We start from the raw sequence: 19638 nt of genomic DNA, 5'->3' as shown, positions 1-19638 counted from the left end.
GTTCTTCCTTTACAGTCAATGGAGGTCCTTCTCCATTAAGTACTTACTTGAGCATGGGCCTTCCAAAACTGACAAAACATATCCCGACAGAGCTTCTTTTTGTTCTGTTCCTCTTCTTCCGAATGCACCAAAAAACTTGGAAAGGAAGTATTAAAAGCAACCGAAGTAAGAAAACGACAATGTAGAGTGAATTTGCTAGAGATTGGTATAAAGTGAGAAGCAATGCTGTTCACATAAAGCAACATTGCTTAAATATAAAACTCAAAGGAAGCTCAACGAAAAAATAAAATGATTTGCTAGAATGGGATTTTAGTTTCACCCTTTATTGACCATCATCAGTATTAAACATTATGTTGAAATGATTTGTTCAATATTACTTTCTCAAAGACAAGAAATATATTTACCCAGTAAAGGCTTCTTCTATGGCAGTCACAGACTGGAAACAAAACCAAGGAAGACAATGTTAAAAGGGAAGAAAAATTTATAAATATGCAATATACAGTACTTCCATACTAAAATGTTTCATATACACTGTATGGTGTACACTCCCCCTCCCTCCCCCCCCCCCCTGCAGAAACGTCCATTTCAATTTATAGAACTACTTTATAGCCTACAAAATATGTTCAGAAAGCATTACTTCACTTTCATTCATATTTTTTTCTGGCAAGGACCCCCAGATCCCTACATGAGAGTTTGCCTCCTGGATCTATCCCCTGTAAGCTACACACATATATTTTTTTGTCAAACACGAAAGTGTAGTGATTAATTAATTATGTAGTACATGGTTCCCATTCTAAAGACAAAAAGAAGTGCTCAAGCTCTAGTTAGTGATTAGCTTAGCATTTACTCCAAGCTATTTGTGTCACAAGATAAAAATGAAATTGTGTCATTTGTATAAAACCGTTGAACCTTGTTCTACATGATACCATTTGTTAACAGACTGTAACCAAAGCAATGTAACTTGCTATGTCAAGAAAGAAAGGCTATGAAGACTTCACATGAAAATTTAACAAACTTATGCTTTCCAACAATACAAAGGAACCTACAAAACTGCTTAAAGATCAACCCAGCCATTGCTTATTACTTACTGTGACTATGTACATTCAAAAACATCTTCAATTCGACAATATTTCATGAATGAATTATTGCTTGAAGAACATTAAAATACAATCCCAAAACTTGCATACATACCACAAAGAAAGAGAAAGGATATTAGAAAGCAGCATATATCTTACCAAAACATCATTTAAGATACTTTGCACTTTTTTCTCTAAGGCAGCTGCTGCTGACAGGCTCATATTGGCCGTCGTTAAAGGCTGTTCCATATTTGAGAAGTAATGTTTCTTGGATCAACATCTACAGATTTCTGAATCAAAATGAAATAGAAACTCTCTGACTTTAAATCATTCCCACTAGTCAATAAAGTTTAACGTAAAACTTACCATGTATGAATATAGGCATTTAAACCTAGGCTACAAATTTAACCCTGTTAAAATTGAAAGCTCATCTTAGGTCTAGAGTAGCAGTTTCAATTCCAAGAGACTAAATACAAACTTTCAAGTATTGAAATCTCACTGACTTGGGAACAAATGTATACACATACTCACAACCAAAATGAAAGTAAAACAATTTAACCCTTATGCACCAATAATAGTTCCTGAAGTTTCTATCAAATTTAATATATTGAGAGGAAAGTAACCTCACAGTGGTATTTTTTTATATGCTGTAACTCCCGCCAAAAAAAGTCAGGGGATGAACCACATTGAATTCATTGAGATACTATCACTATGTAAGGTGTCTTGGTTCGTCTACCAATTTCATTGACCATGACAAATGGAAACCCATTAAGATAACCATCAAACTCTACCAAATACACTGCAATGTGCATGCAGTCTGCTGACATTTTACAATGAAAGGTGTTGCCGTGTTGGCAAAGGACACATGTTAGGGATATGTACTTATCCTAGAAAACTGTTCTGTTTGAAAATTCTAGTGGTGTGGTTCATCGATAATAATCGGTCATGAACCAGAAAATAATTATTTGGGAGCACATAATACAGTATGAGGTGAAAGAATGATATTTGTGTATTTAGGAATGGAATTCAAATGTAATTTGCCAATTGATTTAAGTCAAATAACATCGCAAAAGATACTGGGATCAACAACAAGCATGTGGTTGACAATTTTTGGTAAGAGACTAAGAAATTTTTAAACTTTCAATGTCAAGAGTAAATAATTGTTTTGGGACGCATGTGTCCGGGAAGCCACAGACCTGTGTTTAATTAGACTATTGTTGTATTTGCAGGTTTCAATCTAACATCTTCTGAAAAGCACATACTGTAAGCCTAGTCCGATAGTTGTCATTATTACGTATTAAAATGATTTTCTACATTTGTATAAGATTGTTCACGGATGTATACTAGCATGATTCATATATTTATACATTGAAGAGTTAAACAAAGACAGTAGCCTACAGTAGGCCTACATCATAATTCACGTGTATACAGGGCTAAGTTCAAGTATTAACATTTGAGATGAGCTTGCAAATTATAAGATGCTCACAAGCCTTAAATATTCATAACATTTTCCTTACAGAATTTAAAGAAGGAGCAACCTACAGTACCTAGGCCTAGGTATGGTCTATCCGTGTGATTACTTTTGTAGTCATGCAGGAACACCTATTCCGCGAGACAGTCGCTTACACTAGTATTAACAGGAGGAAGTTTGACACGAACTAATTAGTAACTTGTGATACGCTGTGCGTCATTTTGATTATATTTTATTTGAGCAAGAGAAAATCACCACAAAGTTTGTTCAAAATCCTTACCATTCCCTCGTCGTATCATATTAGTACTGGAAAAACTACGACTTTGACAGGTGGTGACCTCAATACTCACTTATGAACTCAATACTGAAGCGTTATATATTAATCGTAGGTGATTCATGTATATACAGTTTCGCACAACCGCAGTGGCAATTTACTTGAAGCGCGAGAAAATGTCCAACCAAACTATTAATTAGGGGAGATTTGTTGATGCGTATTACATGAGAAAACTGTACTGTTATATTATGAAGACTGGTTTTATTTAACATAAAAATACGTAAACAAATTGAAGAAGCAAAGCGTCATAACCCGAACTAACTTTCCCTTGCAGAAAATACGAACGTGATGGTCTCATTGATCACATGAATCACTCAGGATTTATAGCAAGCTTTCATCATGTGACTAGAATTGCAGCACATTATTATGCTAGACTTTTGTCGGGCAACAAACTGCTGGAATTTCGTCTTCGTAACTTATTTGGTAATTTACGATCGCCCATGGTCATTATAATTGATGATACCGTTTAGACCAATAACAAGGAGGACTTTAAACAAGGAGTAGATCTCCATCCGTCGGATCTATTCTTTTTGGGTGAAAATACGACTCATTTTAATACTCCAAAGCCTACAGTAAGCAACAGTTTGTCTACAGTACAGTAGCATATGTACAGTAAGAAGGGCCAAAGCATACTTTACCGTGTACGGTTTAGGCTACATTGCAATTTGCATGACGGCAAATTCGCGATAGTAATGTCATTAATGATCTTCCATAGGATAGAAGTGATGACGATCTCTCTGCTTTTGCTCAGTTGTTTAGGTTTATCCTTAAGCAATGTTATTACATCGATGGTTTGACCAAATTCCGCCGTAAATAGAGAAAATTATACATGTAACTTTAGGTCAGTAAAGTCAAACTAGCCTAGGCGTACTGTAAACAAAGCAAGGAAAATTGTTCTTAACAGTGCTATGCATACGTTGAACTATCTGATAAATGGAGTAATCCTCGACAGTGTCTCAGAAGTTTCTTAGTTCACTGTGGAAATTTTGCTTTTCGTTAAGACTTTGAAGATAAAACTTGAGATTGAACTGTTATAAATATTCACTTTATCCTCGCACCATCCCTCAGTGGAACGCACTCCCACCTGATCTAAAATCAGCACCATACACCGCCTCCTTCAAGTTAATGCTGGGAAGTCAGCAGCACCATTAGCCAGCTTGGAGGACTGCACGTCAACAGCCACATCAGGGGCGATTTGTGCAGTATTACACCAAGACCAAGTGGTTACAATTTGATGAACAACACAGTGGCTATCAGTGCAGTTACAGTACATTTATGATTAACACAGTACGCATATTTAGGAAACATGCAAAATTAACATATTCTACCATACTGCATGTTGTAAATTAGGCACTGCAAAATGGGTCTTGATCCCAATTCCCACGGTATTCTATTGTAATATTACCCCTGCAGTTTGGTTAAAGTTGCTAATACCAATTGGTAATTCTGATTCTGAAGAAACTTAGGCCTACAGACTTAGATTAAAATGATGAAAAAGTTGATTTTTGGTTTCCTTCTCCCAGATCATCATTGAATCACAATGTAAAAAATATGAATGTTTCTCAATGATGCTAACATAAGTTGAACCAAGAAGTTGTACAGGCATATACCGTAGCCTAGACCTACAGAAAAAAAAAAATTGTGAGACCCTTCTGATTGGATTGCAGTTTTGCAGATCTCACCAAAATTGAAGTCTCTGTGGTTTAGTGCTTACAAATCCTCCCTAGATTGTTAAGGGAGGCTACTACAGTATGATGGGATGTTATATCTGAACTGTTGATTAGTTCAAGATTTACAGCACAAAGTGTATAAAAATATTACTATTGAGTGAACCAATTGCTCAGACTTTCAAAGAGTCAATTGCTAACAAACAATATCCAAGTAAGCTACAGTACAGTACATCTAGGCAACACACATGTATACTCATGGATATCAAAATTCTGGAGTCCTAAACTCTCTGGAAGGAATAAGACTATAGGTCTTTGTAAAATACTTAATTTTCTCGTTAAGTACTCCAGCATGAGGAACTGGAGTTAAAGGTCTTCCAGGGACGCATGATAACTCTTGTTTAAATATTTATAACAGGCTTAAAGGATTTTATTTGAATAACTTAAATTCCTTAAGTGCTATATTACTGTACATGGCAATATCCAACATATACAATTGTGGGAGATCTATGATCAACCAACGCTGTAAATGACAACATGGCATGACTTTCCTGTCATGGCACGACTTTCCTATGTGACAACTTTGACGCGAGAAGAATGACGGTCATTTGTTATCTCACTTGCTTATAAGTTGTACAGTACAGAATCAGCATATATACTTGTATTCTTTATCCCTGTTTGCAGGTTGTTCATCTCTTCTTGAGATTACAAAAATGGAAGAACAAGAAGAAACTCTCATTAGCATAGATTCCACTCCTCCAGAAGTTGATACTTCAAGTGGGCAGCTTAACAACTTGTCTCAACCTAAACCTTTTGATACCAGTTTGTTCGACCAGCCATCACAACAAACGGAGACAATAGATTTGATCGGTGCTGACCCACCTTCTGCTGGTGTTCAGGACTCTACTGGTGAGGTCACAGAAGAAAAGGATGCTGAGGAATTTGTTAAAGAGTCCTCGGACCCCACTAAAGCAACAGATCCTAAAGAGAGCCAAATGCAGAACCAATTCACAGATGAGAACCTTACAAATGTGATCATTGATACGCAAAGTGAGGTAGAGGAAATCAATTTAGATTCAGACAGCGTTGTAGAAAAAACATCTCCAAGCGATCGTGGAGACCAAGAAATAGATAACAGTGAACTAAAACTAACAGCCAAGAACAATTTGAACACTGAAGAATTACTGGAAGGGTCCACTCCTCTACCAGAGATAGTTGATGAACTTGCAAAAGATACGCCGGATAGAAGACCAGTGAATGTCCCTAAGCTTCCCTCGGTGACGACATTCCACAAAGGGAACACTCCCTGGGATGACGAAGACCCATTTCTGTCAGCCATAAGTAACAGTGAAGCAGACAGGAGGCAAGATGCGTGGTTGCCGAGTGAATCTACTCTAAATGTACTTCAGTCAAGAGTGAATTTGCAGGGGACAGATTATGCCAGTAGACCTGATTTGACTATGCCAGGCATCTCCTTCGATGAAGCACAGGTGAGACGTAATTAATGTTATAAAAAGAAGGCTGAATCAATTTTTTTTACATGGAAAAGATATAAAGAACATTTTACTTACAGTACCAAGTTCATCGTCTCCTCATATCTTTTTCTATGTATGTTTACTTCATGTTGTGTTTGGGAAATCTGGTGACAAGATCAATAGTTTCCAGTCTGTAAACAAAACTAAGCCAAGTAGGTGATTTGTTGTTAGACTTTTTTGTGTTAAAAGAACAAAAGATATTAATCTACTGGCTTAATTTAAGTACCTGGAGTTAAAGCCTTTCATTACTTTACTGTTTCCCTGACCAGGTGGACACCCTGAAAGAGCTCCTCTACAAGTACCATATTGAAGATGATGTGACCAAGAGAAAAAGACTGACTCTGGATCAGGTCACCAGGGATTTGGATGGACTGAAAAGATTATTGGTAAGAGCCTCAACTGATTTCAAGTCTTCTATCACACCAGTGCATGATCAATTCAACTCTGAGGAATGGAAAATGATTTGGTTTCATAAAAAAACTACTGTAGCATCAAGGAGCTATGAACTCTATAAGTTAGTGATTGCTATTGGTGTTTCATGTTCTGGTTCAGTTACCATGTGCCTATGCAGTAGAAAGGCTTCAGCCAGCAATTAGAAACTAGAGGAGTCCAATTCACAGTGTGCATAGACTCATTCATGTCTTGAAGGGAGGATTGGCGCTCTTCTGAAATTTAGCATATTTGTTTTTTTGCTAAAATCAAGACACATAATGAGAGTTTACTTTATATACAAGGCTATTTGTAACTAAATTTTCTTTTAATGCATCACTACTTTACTAATTTTTTATCTACCAATACATGTCTCACTGGTGACCTCTTTCGAAACACCCTGGCCCACCAACATATCAAAATGTACATACCTGTACATTAACGTCAGCTGTGTTAGTTATTATAAAGGCCTGGTTACACTGCAGCATTTTATAGCAAGCTAATATCTTGCCATCCCTCTTGCTCGAGTGTTTGAAACGATGAAATGGTCACATGAAGTGATGCGTACTGCAATACAGATACTGTGTCAGTTCGCATATCCTAAAACAGAGAAATACTGAACATCCCAAAAGCCTGTCAAATATTGAGAAGTCGTAGTCTGTTGCAAATGACAGGACAATGGTGATTAATCAATTAATCAATCCTGATTAATCAATCCTGATTATGGTGTCTCATATATACTGATTATCTCCTGTGTCTTCTTTTAGAATGATGGCTGCCTACGTTCAGCCGTGCAGTTGACAGGGTTGTTGCTGACCTCTGTAGGTCAGGGCAAAGGTCAATCTGGTATGCCTTCTCAGAACACTGCTGAATCAATACAGGTAGGTTAAAACTTGAAGTCAAAAGAATCGTCAAGTTGTTAAGAAGCTGAAAGAATCATAACTAAGAAACCAGCAGCAGTTTTAATGTAAGGTTTATAGCCACAATTTCAGACCTCCCAGCGAAAATCTTTAAAACCTTTAAAAACCTTTATTTCAAAAACAGCTCTTTATTTTCAAAAACAGCTTTTAATTTTTCAAAATACTGCTTAAAACCTTTAAAAACCTTTATTTTTGTTTTAAGTTTAAAAAAAATGTTTTAAAGACTTAGTTTAGAGAAGAAATATTTTATTCAGTCATGCTAACCATTGGGTATTCAGTTTTTGTGGACAGCCAGGCATGATTCATGCAGTGATACAAAACAGACTCACAAACAACAGTTAATGTAAGTCAGGTGTTTTAATAAGGGCCAAAGATGATCATGTCAAATGGGCATAGATGGTAAGTATGTTACAAATTAACTTCAATTTGGACCTTTAAAGTCCTTTATTTCTTCATTTACAACCTTTACAAAAACCTTTTTTACGTTGAAGAGCTGCTGGGAGATCTGCAATGTTCTTTTGCAACTGAAAATGAGAAATTTCATAACTCCAAATGTAGACTTTAGAAAGAGGATTTTTTACCCTCCAGATATCAACAAGTTGTAATATACCTTCAGTGACAGACATACTATTTGATTCTGATTGGTAAGATGATGCCTAAAGTTGTTTGGACCGCCTGTGACCCCTAGCATTGTAAGAGCTGATGCTCTACCAGCACACCACACTTTCAGGGTATTATTCATTTAAAGACTTGTCAATCAATATTGCCTCACCTTCCCCTTTCCATTCTTTGCAGATCTGGTTCACGAGACTGGCATTGCTGGTGAAGCTGAGACAGTTCAGTACTGCAGAACTAGAGAGCCAACCTTTCCGGGACTTTGATAAACCTGACTTGTACTATCAGTATTACCCTGCCCTCTACCCTGGCAGGAAGGGTAAGTTTTTCTATGCTCCATCCTACTCATAGGAGTGTTAGCTCAGCGGTTAACGCCGGTGCCTTTCAATCATAAGGTCCCGAGTTCGAGTCACTCCAAGATTAATGTATGTCGTCCAGTTACAGAGTTGTTTACAATTGACAATTCATAATCATGCTCGTTAAACATGAATCTAAGAGACTGACTTCCGTCAGCTTGCGGCTTTGAAAGCCAATGATGGCTTCTTTTGCGAGTTCCTGCTTACAGGAGGATCTAAAATACACACATACATACATACATACACGCAAACACACATACAAACATACATTCATACATTCCCCAACAAACTGCCCCTTCCCCCCCCCCCTTTGCAGACCTCCCTCTTTCATATATGCTTTCAAAGTTTAAAAAGCATTCTTGTATCAGAGTCTAATCATGGGGGATGATGAGGGAGGGAGAATGAAAAAAGGATGCCTTTTGTGGAACAGATTTGAGTAGTATCTTGTCATGTGATTCCAGATACATTATTCTCTGTTCAGTGTAGAATTCTGCCCCCTTGACACCACTTCTGTACACATTAATACTACCCTCACTCCAACCATTCCTTACCCCAGGGAATGTGGTAGGCCCCTCAACTTTATATCTTGTTTACGGAGGGTTCCAAAGGAATCAATTTGTCATATTGCCACAACAAATTTTTCTTTTCTCATGCTTATGTTTTACTCAAATACTTTTCATGCCAAGTTACTGACTTTAAAATACAATGGAAAGTGAATAATCTTGACAATTTCATGTGCCATTAACTCTTTTATCCCTGCAGGGTCTATGGTTCCGTTCAGTTTCCGAGTCCTTGTCGCTGAAATACCACAATTTGTCAGCCAGCATCAACAGAGTATGACCCGTCTGTATGCTTTGCTAGCTACCTGTCAGAAGGTAAAGTTTCATTTAGTGATCGGTATCTCTCATAATCTCTGTAACAGTTGGCTTTGATACTCACGTACGGTGTTGCTCATGACTCACAGCACTGTGTGCCTCCCTGACACCAGGGGGGTAAGAAGCTTCCAAAAAGTGGGGGGGGGGCACAGCTTCAGAGGGGCACTTTCTCATTCCACTACCACCACTCGTTATGCTATAAACTGATTCACACCGGCCATATCACTTAAATATATATGATGTGTTAGTATGTTATAAATACTATTTATTGAGATTGTTTATTGTTAACCGTGCTGCAAAAAGATATGGGATGCCATTTTAAAAATATCATGTACAGACTAAGAATAAATAAATAATTAAAATAAAATTAACAAAGGCTTAAGATATCCAAGAGACAGTTCATCAACCGGACACATTTTATTTGCCAGAAGGGCACATTTGCTATTTTGGAAAAAAGTTGGGGCATGTGCCCCCCCCCCGGCTCCTACCCCCCTGCCTGACGCCCTATGCTTGCAATGTTCTTGATTAGTTATCATGATAATTTAAGCTATGGGATTGGCATATATTATAATTCTTCTTGTACATTGTGTTTTATGAAACTCAAAGTAAGGAAGTGTGACAAATAAGTCAAAGATCCTAGAACTGACTTGAAAGATGTCACCATTTTTGTTGTTTAAGATGTTTTGAAGATGTTTTCATTAAGGATTATTTAGCCTTAAAGTATATTATACTTCTGTTTCTTTTTTCACTTTCAGATTGTCTCAAATTTATCTCAAGGTTTGGACGAATATGGAGAGAAATCAGGGGTCTCCGAAGAATATATTAAAGGTTTGAAACAGAAATTTGTCTGCTTTTAAGAAACGTGGCTACAAAATCTGATTACTGAAGGTAGGGATGGTATACAGTGACTTCACAATGCTAATAGTTTAAAATCATTTTCTATTTAAAGGACAATGGGTGATGATGATATCAGTGGTTTTGCACTGCATTTTAGTTAATTCTGTCCTTGAACTTTGTGATTTCATCCATTTACTGATCAGATTTCACAGAATGGATGGCTTATCGTTGTAAAGGTCTCGAATCACCCTTGAGGCACGGAAAACATTTCCTAAAATCCGCACAAGTTAAAGAATTGAATGAGTGGCTTGTGAGATTCTGTGCGAAGTAAGGTAGATGCTGACAGTGATAACATGCCTTGTTGCATCTCACTAAGACATCACTCAGTACTTACCCAAGTTGACTTTACATACAAGAGATGATGTCCTGCATTGTACAATGACTTGCTTTCTCTTTTCAGTGAATCTGGGGACAAAACATTAAATTATGGGCCCCTCATGTTGACATCATGTAGGATAATATCTACAGTTTACATATAAAGGGAGAGGCGAAAGCTGGAGGACATCTAAAGTGTTTGGTGGTGTTTAGTGTAACACTGCCAAACATGGAGATGTCCTCAAAATGTCTCTTGATAATTGATTGTCCACATAACCCAAGTTTTTTTTATGACCTCCTCCTGAATCAAGTATTTTGTCCAAAAGAAGAATCCATGGCCAAAAGAGGAAAATTAGAAATAAATTGTATTTTTCATCATTAATATGCACAAAATATGCAAGGATATGAAGTACTACATATTGTGAATTATTTAGTGATCTGTGTTGCCTTTATCCATGAGTGTGAATGTCCTTAAGTTTACTTCAGTAACTTTGTAAAAAACCATTGCTTACATTCTACCAGTTTCTTGGCCAAAAAAGAAAAAATGTAAATATGTTGTTGGGGGGGATAGTTCAGAGGACGCTTTTAACAATCTGGGGACAGTACATGAAATCCAGGGATGGTAAATGAATTCTGGGACTGTAGCCATAAATCGGGTACGTCTGGGCAGCGTATTTAATAGTCTGCTTTTTTAAATAGGATGCTAGAAAGGTTCACACATGTGTGACAAATACTGTTACCACAGTCATTTACATTGACATTAAGCATTTTTGAGAGCAATTCAACAAACTAGCGATTGTTATGAAGTGATTTTTATTACAACAGGAAAGTATTGCATGTTTTGGGGAGGGGGGTTTTTCCTATTTCTTAAATTTGCAGCAAACTTGAATGTCTCCCAGGCAGTTGCCATGATTATAATTATCAGATCTGTAAATCATTTGAAAAGTGAAAAAGACTTATTTGTTGTTTTTGTTACCAAATTTGTAGTAGTTGACTGAAGGTACAAGCTTTATTACCCACAATTCATTGCCCTAGGGAGACTAACATGTTAATTCCGTTTTGGTCGCTTTTCTTTAAGCTTCTCTCATCTTGTGGAAGAACAGAGTCAACAGAGTTCAGTATTCTATCGGGAACTGCCTCCTAGCTATGAAGGTTCGTTAAGCACAGAACTTTTCTGTCTCTTGTGTCATTAGATTTGCTTTGTTTTAGTTTGTGTCCACCTCTTATGCATTTATATAAAATAAGAAATTATTAGGAAATATTTTTACCCTGAAATAAATGTAAGAAAGCCTGGCTTTTTTTCTCTGACTATATCTTTTTGTACCACCTAATCCATACGGACCATATTCTATCATGTTGCACAGCTTTGAGGTTGTTTATTTGTTAACTGTGTTCTTCCCTCTTAGTTTATGTTCTGTTTTGTGAACCAACGTGGCATAATAATGATTATTGCATCTTTGTGACCATAGTAGGTTCAGTTCTGTCCCTGTTAAAATTGTAAACTAAATCCATTTTGAACTTTAAGAATATTTTCAAGTTGTGATGTTAATGCTGTTAACTCTGTCAGTATCTGTACCTCAAATCTCTGTTGACCTTTTCATTTCATTTAAGAGTAAGTGATCAATCTCGTAACATTTGTTAATAGTTTGAAAAATGCATGGAATTGAAATAAACTGGAGGAAGGGCAAAACAAATCTTGCATAGATTAAGCAGTTTAGAGAAGATATTTATATTCATAATTAGTTATGTCTTTACGTACTGCAGGCCTACAGAGGGCAAAATATTATAAATCAAAAATTATATGATATTGCTGTTATGATCATGAGTCAGGGAAGAATAATGCAGCTTCCAATTGTGTGTGATGGCCGGGACGAAAATTCTTTTTTTTTTTTTTTTTTTTCAAATATTGCTGTTTATGAGCCCTGATTGGGTCAATTTTATCTCAATCTGTCATATCCTATGTCAATCGGGTGCCATTCTTCTGCAGTGCATTTTCACAACTCAAGCATATCAAACTCTGTCAGTATCTTTATCTCAATCTGTAATATCCTATGTTAATCAGACGGCATTCTTCCGCAGTGCATTTTCACAACTGAAGCATATCAAACTCTGTCAGTATCTTTATCTTAATCTGTAATGTCCTATGGCAATCGGGTGCCATTCTTCTGCAGTGCATTTTCACAACTCAAAGCATATCAAACTTTATCAGTATTCTAACCTGATCAAACCATCTTCCTCCTATTTCTTGTACCAGGACTATTACCAATCCATAAAAGTATTTCAATCTCTTAGCAAGACTGACTCACTCAACTGGTGTCAAATAGAATCTTTGGTGGGAAGAATATATTTACAGGTGAGGTACCCTGTCTTGTTGTCGGTGATATTAACAAAGTCACTTGCTTTTTTCTTCTTCTTCTTTGTTTTTTTAAATTTTTTCTGTCAAAAGATGAAGTTAATTTATGCAGTGGCCTGCAATGGTTTAGTTCAGCTGCCATGGTAACATGCTCATCCAGTTTTGATCCATTTCCTATTCCAATATTAACAAAACCCTTCAGTTGCTGGTCTTTTTTTCCTCTTCAAAATGCTGCTACTTTGAGGAGGCAATAAAACACTATTTATTTGTCAGTGGTTCTGATTTCAGCCAGAATCTCGACCAGGTTAAACTTTTGTTTAACTTGCTTATAAGCCTTTTTTTTATGATTATTATTATTATATAGCTTTATCTCTCTCTCTCAAAACAAAAAGGTTAAATAATCCAAATAGTTAATTGAGTTAATCGTTAGGGGGTAGCCCAACTAATAGCTAATTATGTAGCTGTTCAATGTTTGAATTTAAAATTTGAAGCTCAATTCTTCTGTTGTCTGCAGCTCGGTGATTTAAAATCAGCTCAAGAGACTTTCACTGGCATCGAGAAAATGTCGGAGGCAGACGACCAATCAGCTAAAATTCAAGTTCTGATAAACAAGTGAGTTAAATGAAGGTTTTTATCTTAAACAACTAAAGAAATAAAGCTTAAGGTCGCCTAAGGAGATATTTTGAATGGTATTTTAGAGATCAAAGGTGATTTTTGTTTTATGATAACATCAAGAAGCTTTAACATATGATGCAACATCTTTCCTCAAGTGTAGTATGTATGTTTGAAACATAGAAATTAACTAGTTAACTTTAACAGTGGAAGTTGATATTTCCAACAAACTCGACCACAGATTTCTGGTCTTGTTTTTCTCTGTTTATTCTGGATTTACAAAACATATATACAGCTCTTTGTGTTTAATTATCTGGAATGATTGATTAATGTGATGACTTTAGGCAGAATATCAGCCTTGAAAATGTCATACTCAAAGAAAACAGAAAAAAAATTGGAGTGTCACTTACGTTTATAAAGCCGATCCGGATTTCATAATATTCTGCTGATAAAGTATGCTAAATCTCTGGAATGCCCCATCTGCGGCTAACTTCATGTTGTCAGCTCGTCAGTGCAGGCCAAAATCTTAATGTTAAACCACTGTGTTCTAAAATCTAATAACTAAACCAAAAACATGTTCATGCCTCTTTTTTTAAACCTTGACATACACAGAAGAAGATCCTAAGATGACATTCAACATCATCTGTCATTGCCAAATTTGTATATGCTTTGTAAAAATGTTTAATATTTGAGGTCGTAACCTGTCTTATGTTTTAGTTGATGAGTATCATACATTTAATGAGTCATATATCTCATAAAAAATGATGGGTACAGATATGTATGTTAGACTGATAGCAGTTCTCTTTAATGTGGTCTGCAATGTATCAAATTAATTTGTGCCTCAATTTAAAAGCCTTTAAGTTCAACTGGCAAGACGGTGGCAGCTCCTTCAGTGACCTTTGACATATTATTATTATTATAATTAATATTATTATGATTTCATTATTATTATTATTATCATCATCATTATTATGATCATTGTTATTATTATCATTGTTATTATGATCATTGTTATTATTATCATTGTTATTATTATCATAATATTACCTTAACTAATTCAGTACTTTGTCAGCAGATGTTTAACCACCCTTTCATGATATAACCTTGACCATGTCTTGTATTTCTTTTGCTTCCTTCATCCTCTCAGGGGCTTCTTAAGAATGGCACAGAATATGTACACAGATGCCCACATTCAGTTTAGTGAGGTTATTAAACTAGACCCTGGAAATTTCACAGTAAGTCTCAATTTCCTTCTGTTTTGGGTTTTTTTTTTTTTTGGCCTTTGCTTTTTTTCATAGAATGGTCAAGTTTTTGGATTATCAAGAAGTACATATTATTTCACTTTAAGTAAATTTCCTGGGTTGCAAGTGATTGTGGTTCCAAGTTTTCAAAATGCTTTTTCAGTGTTTGGGAATTATTATTTTCTTAAATCATCATGGAGATTACCCCACAAGAAAGTAAGAAACATTTAGTCATTTAAGGTGGGATGTATTTTTAGTGTTTCTAACTTCTTCTTTTTTGTGTGTGAATGGAAAAAAAGCATCATTCTTATTTTACAACAATGTCAATATTGTTCAGTGTTGCAAAGTGTTCAAATACTGCTATTTTTGAAATAATCTCATCAAAACTTCATCCCTAGAGATGAAAAATGTGCAAAGTGCTGAATAAAGAATAAAAAGGCCTGTTATGTCTTGTATTGAGAAAGGATTATTTGTTTTGAATGTGGTGTGGGAGGACCGGAGGATGGTTGGATGTGGGGAAGGGAGTGAGGGAGCATTGATGATATATATCAATGACAATCACATCTGTCAAGGACAATAACTGTAATCATGATGTGTAGTGGTGATGCTCAGTGGTGTGAGGATGGTTGGATGTGGGGAAGGGAGTGAGGGTACATTGATGATACTCATTAATGACTACTTATATAATAATCACATAAGTCACATAAATCACATAAATCCTCTCAGCTTCTGCTACAGTAGGATGGATAGGACAGTGCCCCTTCTTCTAAAATACTGGAGAGCCCCTTCGACCACCGACTGAAAATCCTCTCAATCCTGTTTTTATATATTTTTTTTTATCTTTTCTGTGACAGGCTGTCAACAACATATCAGTCTGTCTACTGTACATGGGTAAACTCAAGAGTGCGTTGAACTTGCTGGAATCCCTGGTCAATGACGAGCCTGACAAGTACCTGGACGAATCTATCCTCTTTAACCTCTGCACCCTGTACGAGCTGGAATCGTCTAAGAGCGCAAACAAGAAACAACAGCTCCTGGGCATGGCAGCCAAGCGCAAGGGAGATGGCTTTAACGTCAGCTGCCTGAAGCTACCATGAAGACAGTCTGGTTCTTGAAAAGGAGTTTCATTCAACAACAATTCCATGATTATTCTTGGGTCATGTTTGTTACAAACTATTTTCAATGGCCGTGTCACAGTCTTCGATCTATGAGCTATTCTGGGATCTGTGGTCAAGTTGACCACATGTTCCCGGTTTCCGGGGACAGTCCTCAGATTTCATTTTGCCGTCCCCGGATTAGAGGTGTCATCGGAAATGTCCCCGGGATTTTATGTTTCTGATCCTGGAAATATGCCCAGATGTTTGAAGAGCTCCAAAATAATTTCAAGTTTTACCTGCTTGTGCCTCCCATTCATAGAGAAAGCAGCTTGAACCAAAGTTGTGTTTGTTTAGAACTACAGACATAAAGTTCATTCATGATTCATGCATCACACAGATAAAGCCCTCCCAGATCTTTGAATAATTTTATATAGCCTGTAATTCACATGACAAGCATCATGTTGAACTTAGTTGTTTGTCATCGGATTTTTAAGTTTGACAACATATTTGTGTTTGAATAATAAGGTGTTCTAAACATGGGTATTATGGTCAGAACTGAAACATATTATAACCAAACACTGAGAGAACCTCAAAATGCCTTCCTTTAATTCTACAGTGCAGAATGGGCATGGGGGAAGTTGGGGGGGGGGAGGAAGGAGACAAACAGGGGCCAACATTCTATTTTTCCTGGAAAAGCTCCGATCACCTTTTACTGGGGAACTCCCCGCTCGATACACAGCACACCCTCCTTATCTTCGGCGCTGTACTCCACAGTACTGATTCACCAGATAAGATTCTGTATCTTAGACAGAAGACCAGCTCTAAAGTATCGGTCCCTTGATCCAAACTTGAAAGCTTTCATTGTCTAGAAATAGGTTTGATGTAAAAAACATCCTCCATATTTATGTGAAGGACAGTTCAGCATACATGTGATTTGACTAAAAAATAGTCTTTTATCTATTCCGAAGTTTCTTTAGGCCCTTCTTAGTGGTCTAGAAATAACCACATTATCTTTTCGAGTTGGTCATCAGCAAAGTAGAAAGTGGCGTGGTATTAACCAACTGTCCATTTACTTGCACCAATAAAGAAAGCAAATAGCAAATGTTTGGCCAAGTGGAGTCAGTAGGCCTATTTTGAAAATCAAACAAGGTCCATTGATGCCACCAATGAAACCTTGAATATGATGTTATTTCTTTCTTTTTTTGTCACAGGAAATATGTTTTTGTTTAAAAATTCTTTAAAGATTGCATACTGATGTTAGAGTAGAAGGAGATCCCCGTAGGTTGCAAAGAGATTTTCCTAATGTCTAACTTAAAAATGTAACGATACATATCTGTAGTATCCTGTGTGGACCGAGTGCTTGCTACGAGTACAATCCATTTGCAAGGTAGTTTTGCTCACCTTCAATCTTCATTATTAACTCAACGTGCAATGTGTGTCTTCTATTTCTGATTCTTTTCTTTATTAATATTGTCTATACCATAAATTAGTATTTGTTGTTTCAACTACTATTACATTATAACTGGTCAATTTGGAGATGTCTCTATTTATGTTTTATTTTCTGGTTGTGCCTGCAAAAATTTAATATAGCGGTGGGATGGCAGGGGAGAGGGCTTTTGCAGGAGGTAGTATCAGGCTTTGGGAGGGTACATTGCACCAGTAAACTTAATTGACACTGGGGTGAAATGGATAGGATACAGTGGTTATGAAAGGTAATTAGCTAGCATTTAGAAGGTACTAACCTTGTGGTTTTAGTAACTCAATGATGCATCGTTCCAATTGGTGCAATGTTTCAAAGGTAAGTTTTTGGTGTCCAGTATTTGTTAGAAGAGGTTTCTAGAATGACAATTAGTGATGACAAAAGTTTAACTCTTAGCTAATATATTTCTATATCTCTTGCATATGAAATATTTCCATATATTACCATATCAAATGTTCAGATTGTCATCAGTACCTGCTAGAAAAAGTGTGAATGTTCCACTCTGTGATTTTACATAACTTACAATAGCATTGTGTTACACTCAGAATTAAATTACATATTGATCTATTTTTCAGAAATGATTTTGGTGGTTTACATTTCATACAAAATTTTTTTTTTTACTTAGAGGCTTGTTTCATAGCAGTTTCAACATAGAACTGTTAGGCACATAACAGGTGGCATGTAATAATAATAATTGGGGATAGGGTTGATTGTTGGAGGGAACGGGGGGCGGGGGGGCTCGGGTATTAGTTTATCTATTTAGCTGTTTTGGAGAAGCGACTGATATTATATTAAACATATATAATTTGTGAATTTCTTTAATAACCCCTCATCATCACATGTTATAAGAAGTTACGATATTTCACAATGTCATTTGTTTTCTTAACAATGACAAATAAAAATGAAATAAAAAACAAAACAAAGGAATGCATACTGTGTTGTTTTTAATACCAGTCATCACAGAAATCAAGAGATCAAAGGCAAAAATTACCAATTACAATTTTCTCATCATGAAGTCAAATTTTGAATAACACCAAAAAGGGATACTTGACAGTCGATGCATGACTAGAGGGACTGGTGAAACTGACGGTGTTGGTTTTTGTTTCAAACTTCTACCAGGGAGCTGCTAGTCTCCCTGCTTTTCCTATCAAATGCAAATATATTAACTGAGAACATTCCCATGAGCATACATGCCTCCCCCCCCCCCGCCCCTCTGTTGCACACTTTCGGTGCGATTGATTATTCCATGAAGTAATATACCCTCAGCTTACCAAGTCCTTCCTGTAAGATTTGCTTACAGTGAATCTAGTATGATAACCCATGTACACTTCAAATAATTGCAAGCTCATATGTTGTAACACTTATATAGCGGTATAAACCACGAATATCATCTTAATTTGGACTGGCAGATTTGATACCTATAGAAATTAACTACAGGCAAATGAGATAAATTCTTGCAACTTCCTTAGTTAAACAAGAATGGAAGAACAATTGTCTTATAGTTTTGTTGTAGTTGATCATCAAAGTGATAATAATTATAGACAGATTTCCAATCCTCCATTTTGTTCTTAATCTACTTTTCTTCTTTTTTGTGCCAATTTTATCCAAAAAATTTTGTTTATCTAAGAAGCTATGCAACTCTTTTGCAGAGTACCTCAACCGATTGTCAAGTTTTGGAGAATGCTGTGCTATAGTATGAGCTCTGTTATGTAGAGTGAGAACCAATCGCTGTATGATGGTTGTATGAAGGGGGGGGGGGTTGCTACCTGTGGGGTAAGTGAGCACCTCTTCCAGACTAGGTTCACCAAAAGAACGATGTTTGTCGTTGACAAAATCCTCAACTACATATTCCATCTCAATCAATGAAACTAAAGTATCATATTCATTTTAAGGCAGGGTAAAAAACCAGGAGTGAAAAATGCAGATGAAAACAGATGCTCAAGTTGTTTTTCCGAGCTTTACCCGTTAGAACAGTTTGACCTACAATCACCCTAAATCATAAGGGATAATGGTTGATTAAAGTACTCGTAAATTGCGCACGAGTGGGGTTGGAAGGGTGACAGGAAACTTGTATCAAACAGGAATTAAGGTCATGTATAGGTGCGGATCCAGCAATATTTGGAAAAAGGATGGCTATGTTCATGAGGTCGACTCCCAAGTATAGGTAGCTCTAGGGGTCCTCCCCTTAACTTTAATACGTCAAATGGTGCATTCCAAAGCATATTTAGGTTATTGTCTTTTAATTTTAATGTGATATTGAAACAATTAGGGGGGGGGATAGGGGCTGTACACCACCACCCCCAGGTCTGCCTCTGATGTAAAAGAAGAAACGGATTATAGTCTGCTAAATGCAAGAACAAAATAT

The 19638-nt window shown here is 36.5% G+C and overlaps 2 protein-coding genes across 5 annotated transcripts in view; one reads left to right on the top strand and one right to left on the bottom strand.

Moving 5' to 3' along the window:
• LOC139973113 (mediator of RNA polymerase II transcription subunit 23-like) overlaps positions 1-2979 on the bottom strand; it is a 36425-nt gene extending 33446 nt beyond the window's left edge. For both annotated transcript variants that reach the window (XM_071979541.1, XM_071979542.1), the window contains exons 1-4: positions 2828-2979; positions 1236-1366; positions 405-436; positions 48-135 (exon numbers count right to left, since the gene is read on the bottom strand). In XM_071979541.1, the coding sequence (XP_071835642.1) occupies positions 48-135; positions 405-436; positions 1236-1325 (210 nt within the window). In that variant the 5' untranslated portion in view covers positions 1326-1366; positions 2828-2979. The remainder of the gene's footprint in view (positions 1-47; positions 136-404; positions 437-1235; positions 1367-2827) is intronic.
• A 192-nt stretch (positions 2980-3171) lies between these two features.
• Positions 3172-18918, top strand: LOC139973114 (trafficking protein particle complex subunit 12-like). 3 transcript variants are annotated; one of them, XM_071979543.1, is made up of 12 exons: positions 3172-3304; positions 5233-6038; positions 6353-6469; positions 7280-7393; positions 8228-8366; positions 9166-9278; positions 10034-10106; positions 11569-11642; positions 12745-12843; positions 13358-13455; positions 14603-14690; positions 15551-18918. In XM_071979543.1, the coding sequence occupies exons 1-12, from the start codon at positions 3187-3189 to the stop codon at positions 15791-15793; spliced, it is 2082 nt and encodes a 693-aa protein (XP_071835644.1). In that variant the 5' UTR covers positions 3172-3186; the 3' UTR covers positions 15794-18918. The 3 variants fall into 3 exon arrangements, with proteins under 3 accessions (XP_071835644.1, XP_071835647.1, XP_071835646.1); XM_071979546.1 differs by having other exon boundaries at positions 3243-3415; positions 15551-18916; XM_071979545.1 differs by having other exon boundaries at positions 3243-3453; positions 15551-18483.
• Positions 18919-19638: the final 720 nt, after the last annotated feature.

The sequence above is a fragment of the Apostichopus japonicus genome, chromosome 9 (genome assembly GCF_037975245.1).
Source record: "Apostichopus japonicus isolate 1M-3 chromosome 9, ASM3797524v1, whole genome shotgun sequence".
NCBI lineage: Eukaryota > Metazoa > Echinodermata > Holothuroidea > Aspidochirotida > Stichopodidae > Apostichopus > Apostichopus japonicus.
The sequence above is the reverse complement of the archived record's forward strand: the minus strand, read 5'-3'. Positions and strand labels throughout refer to the sequence as shown.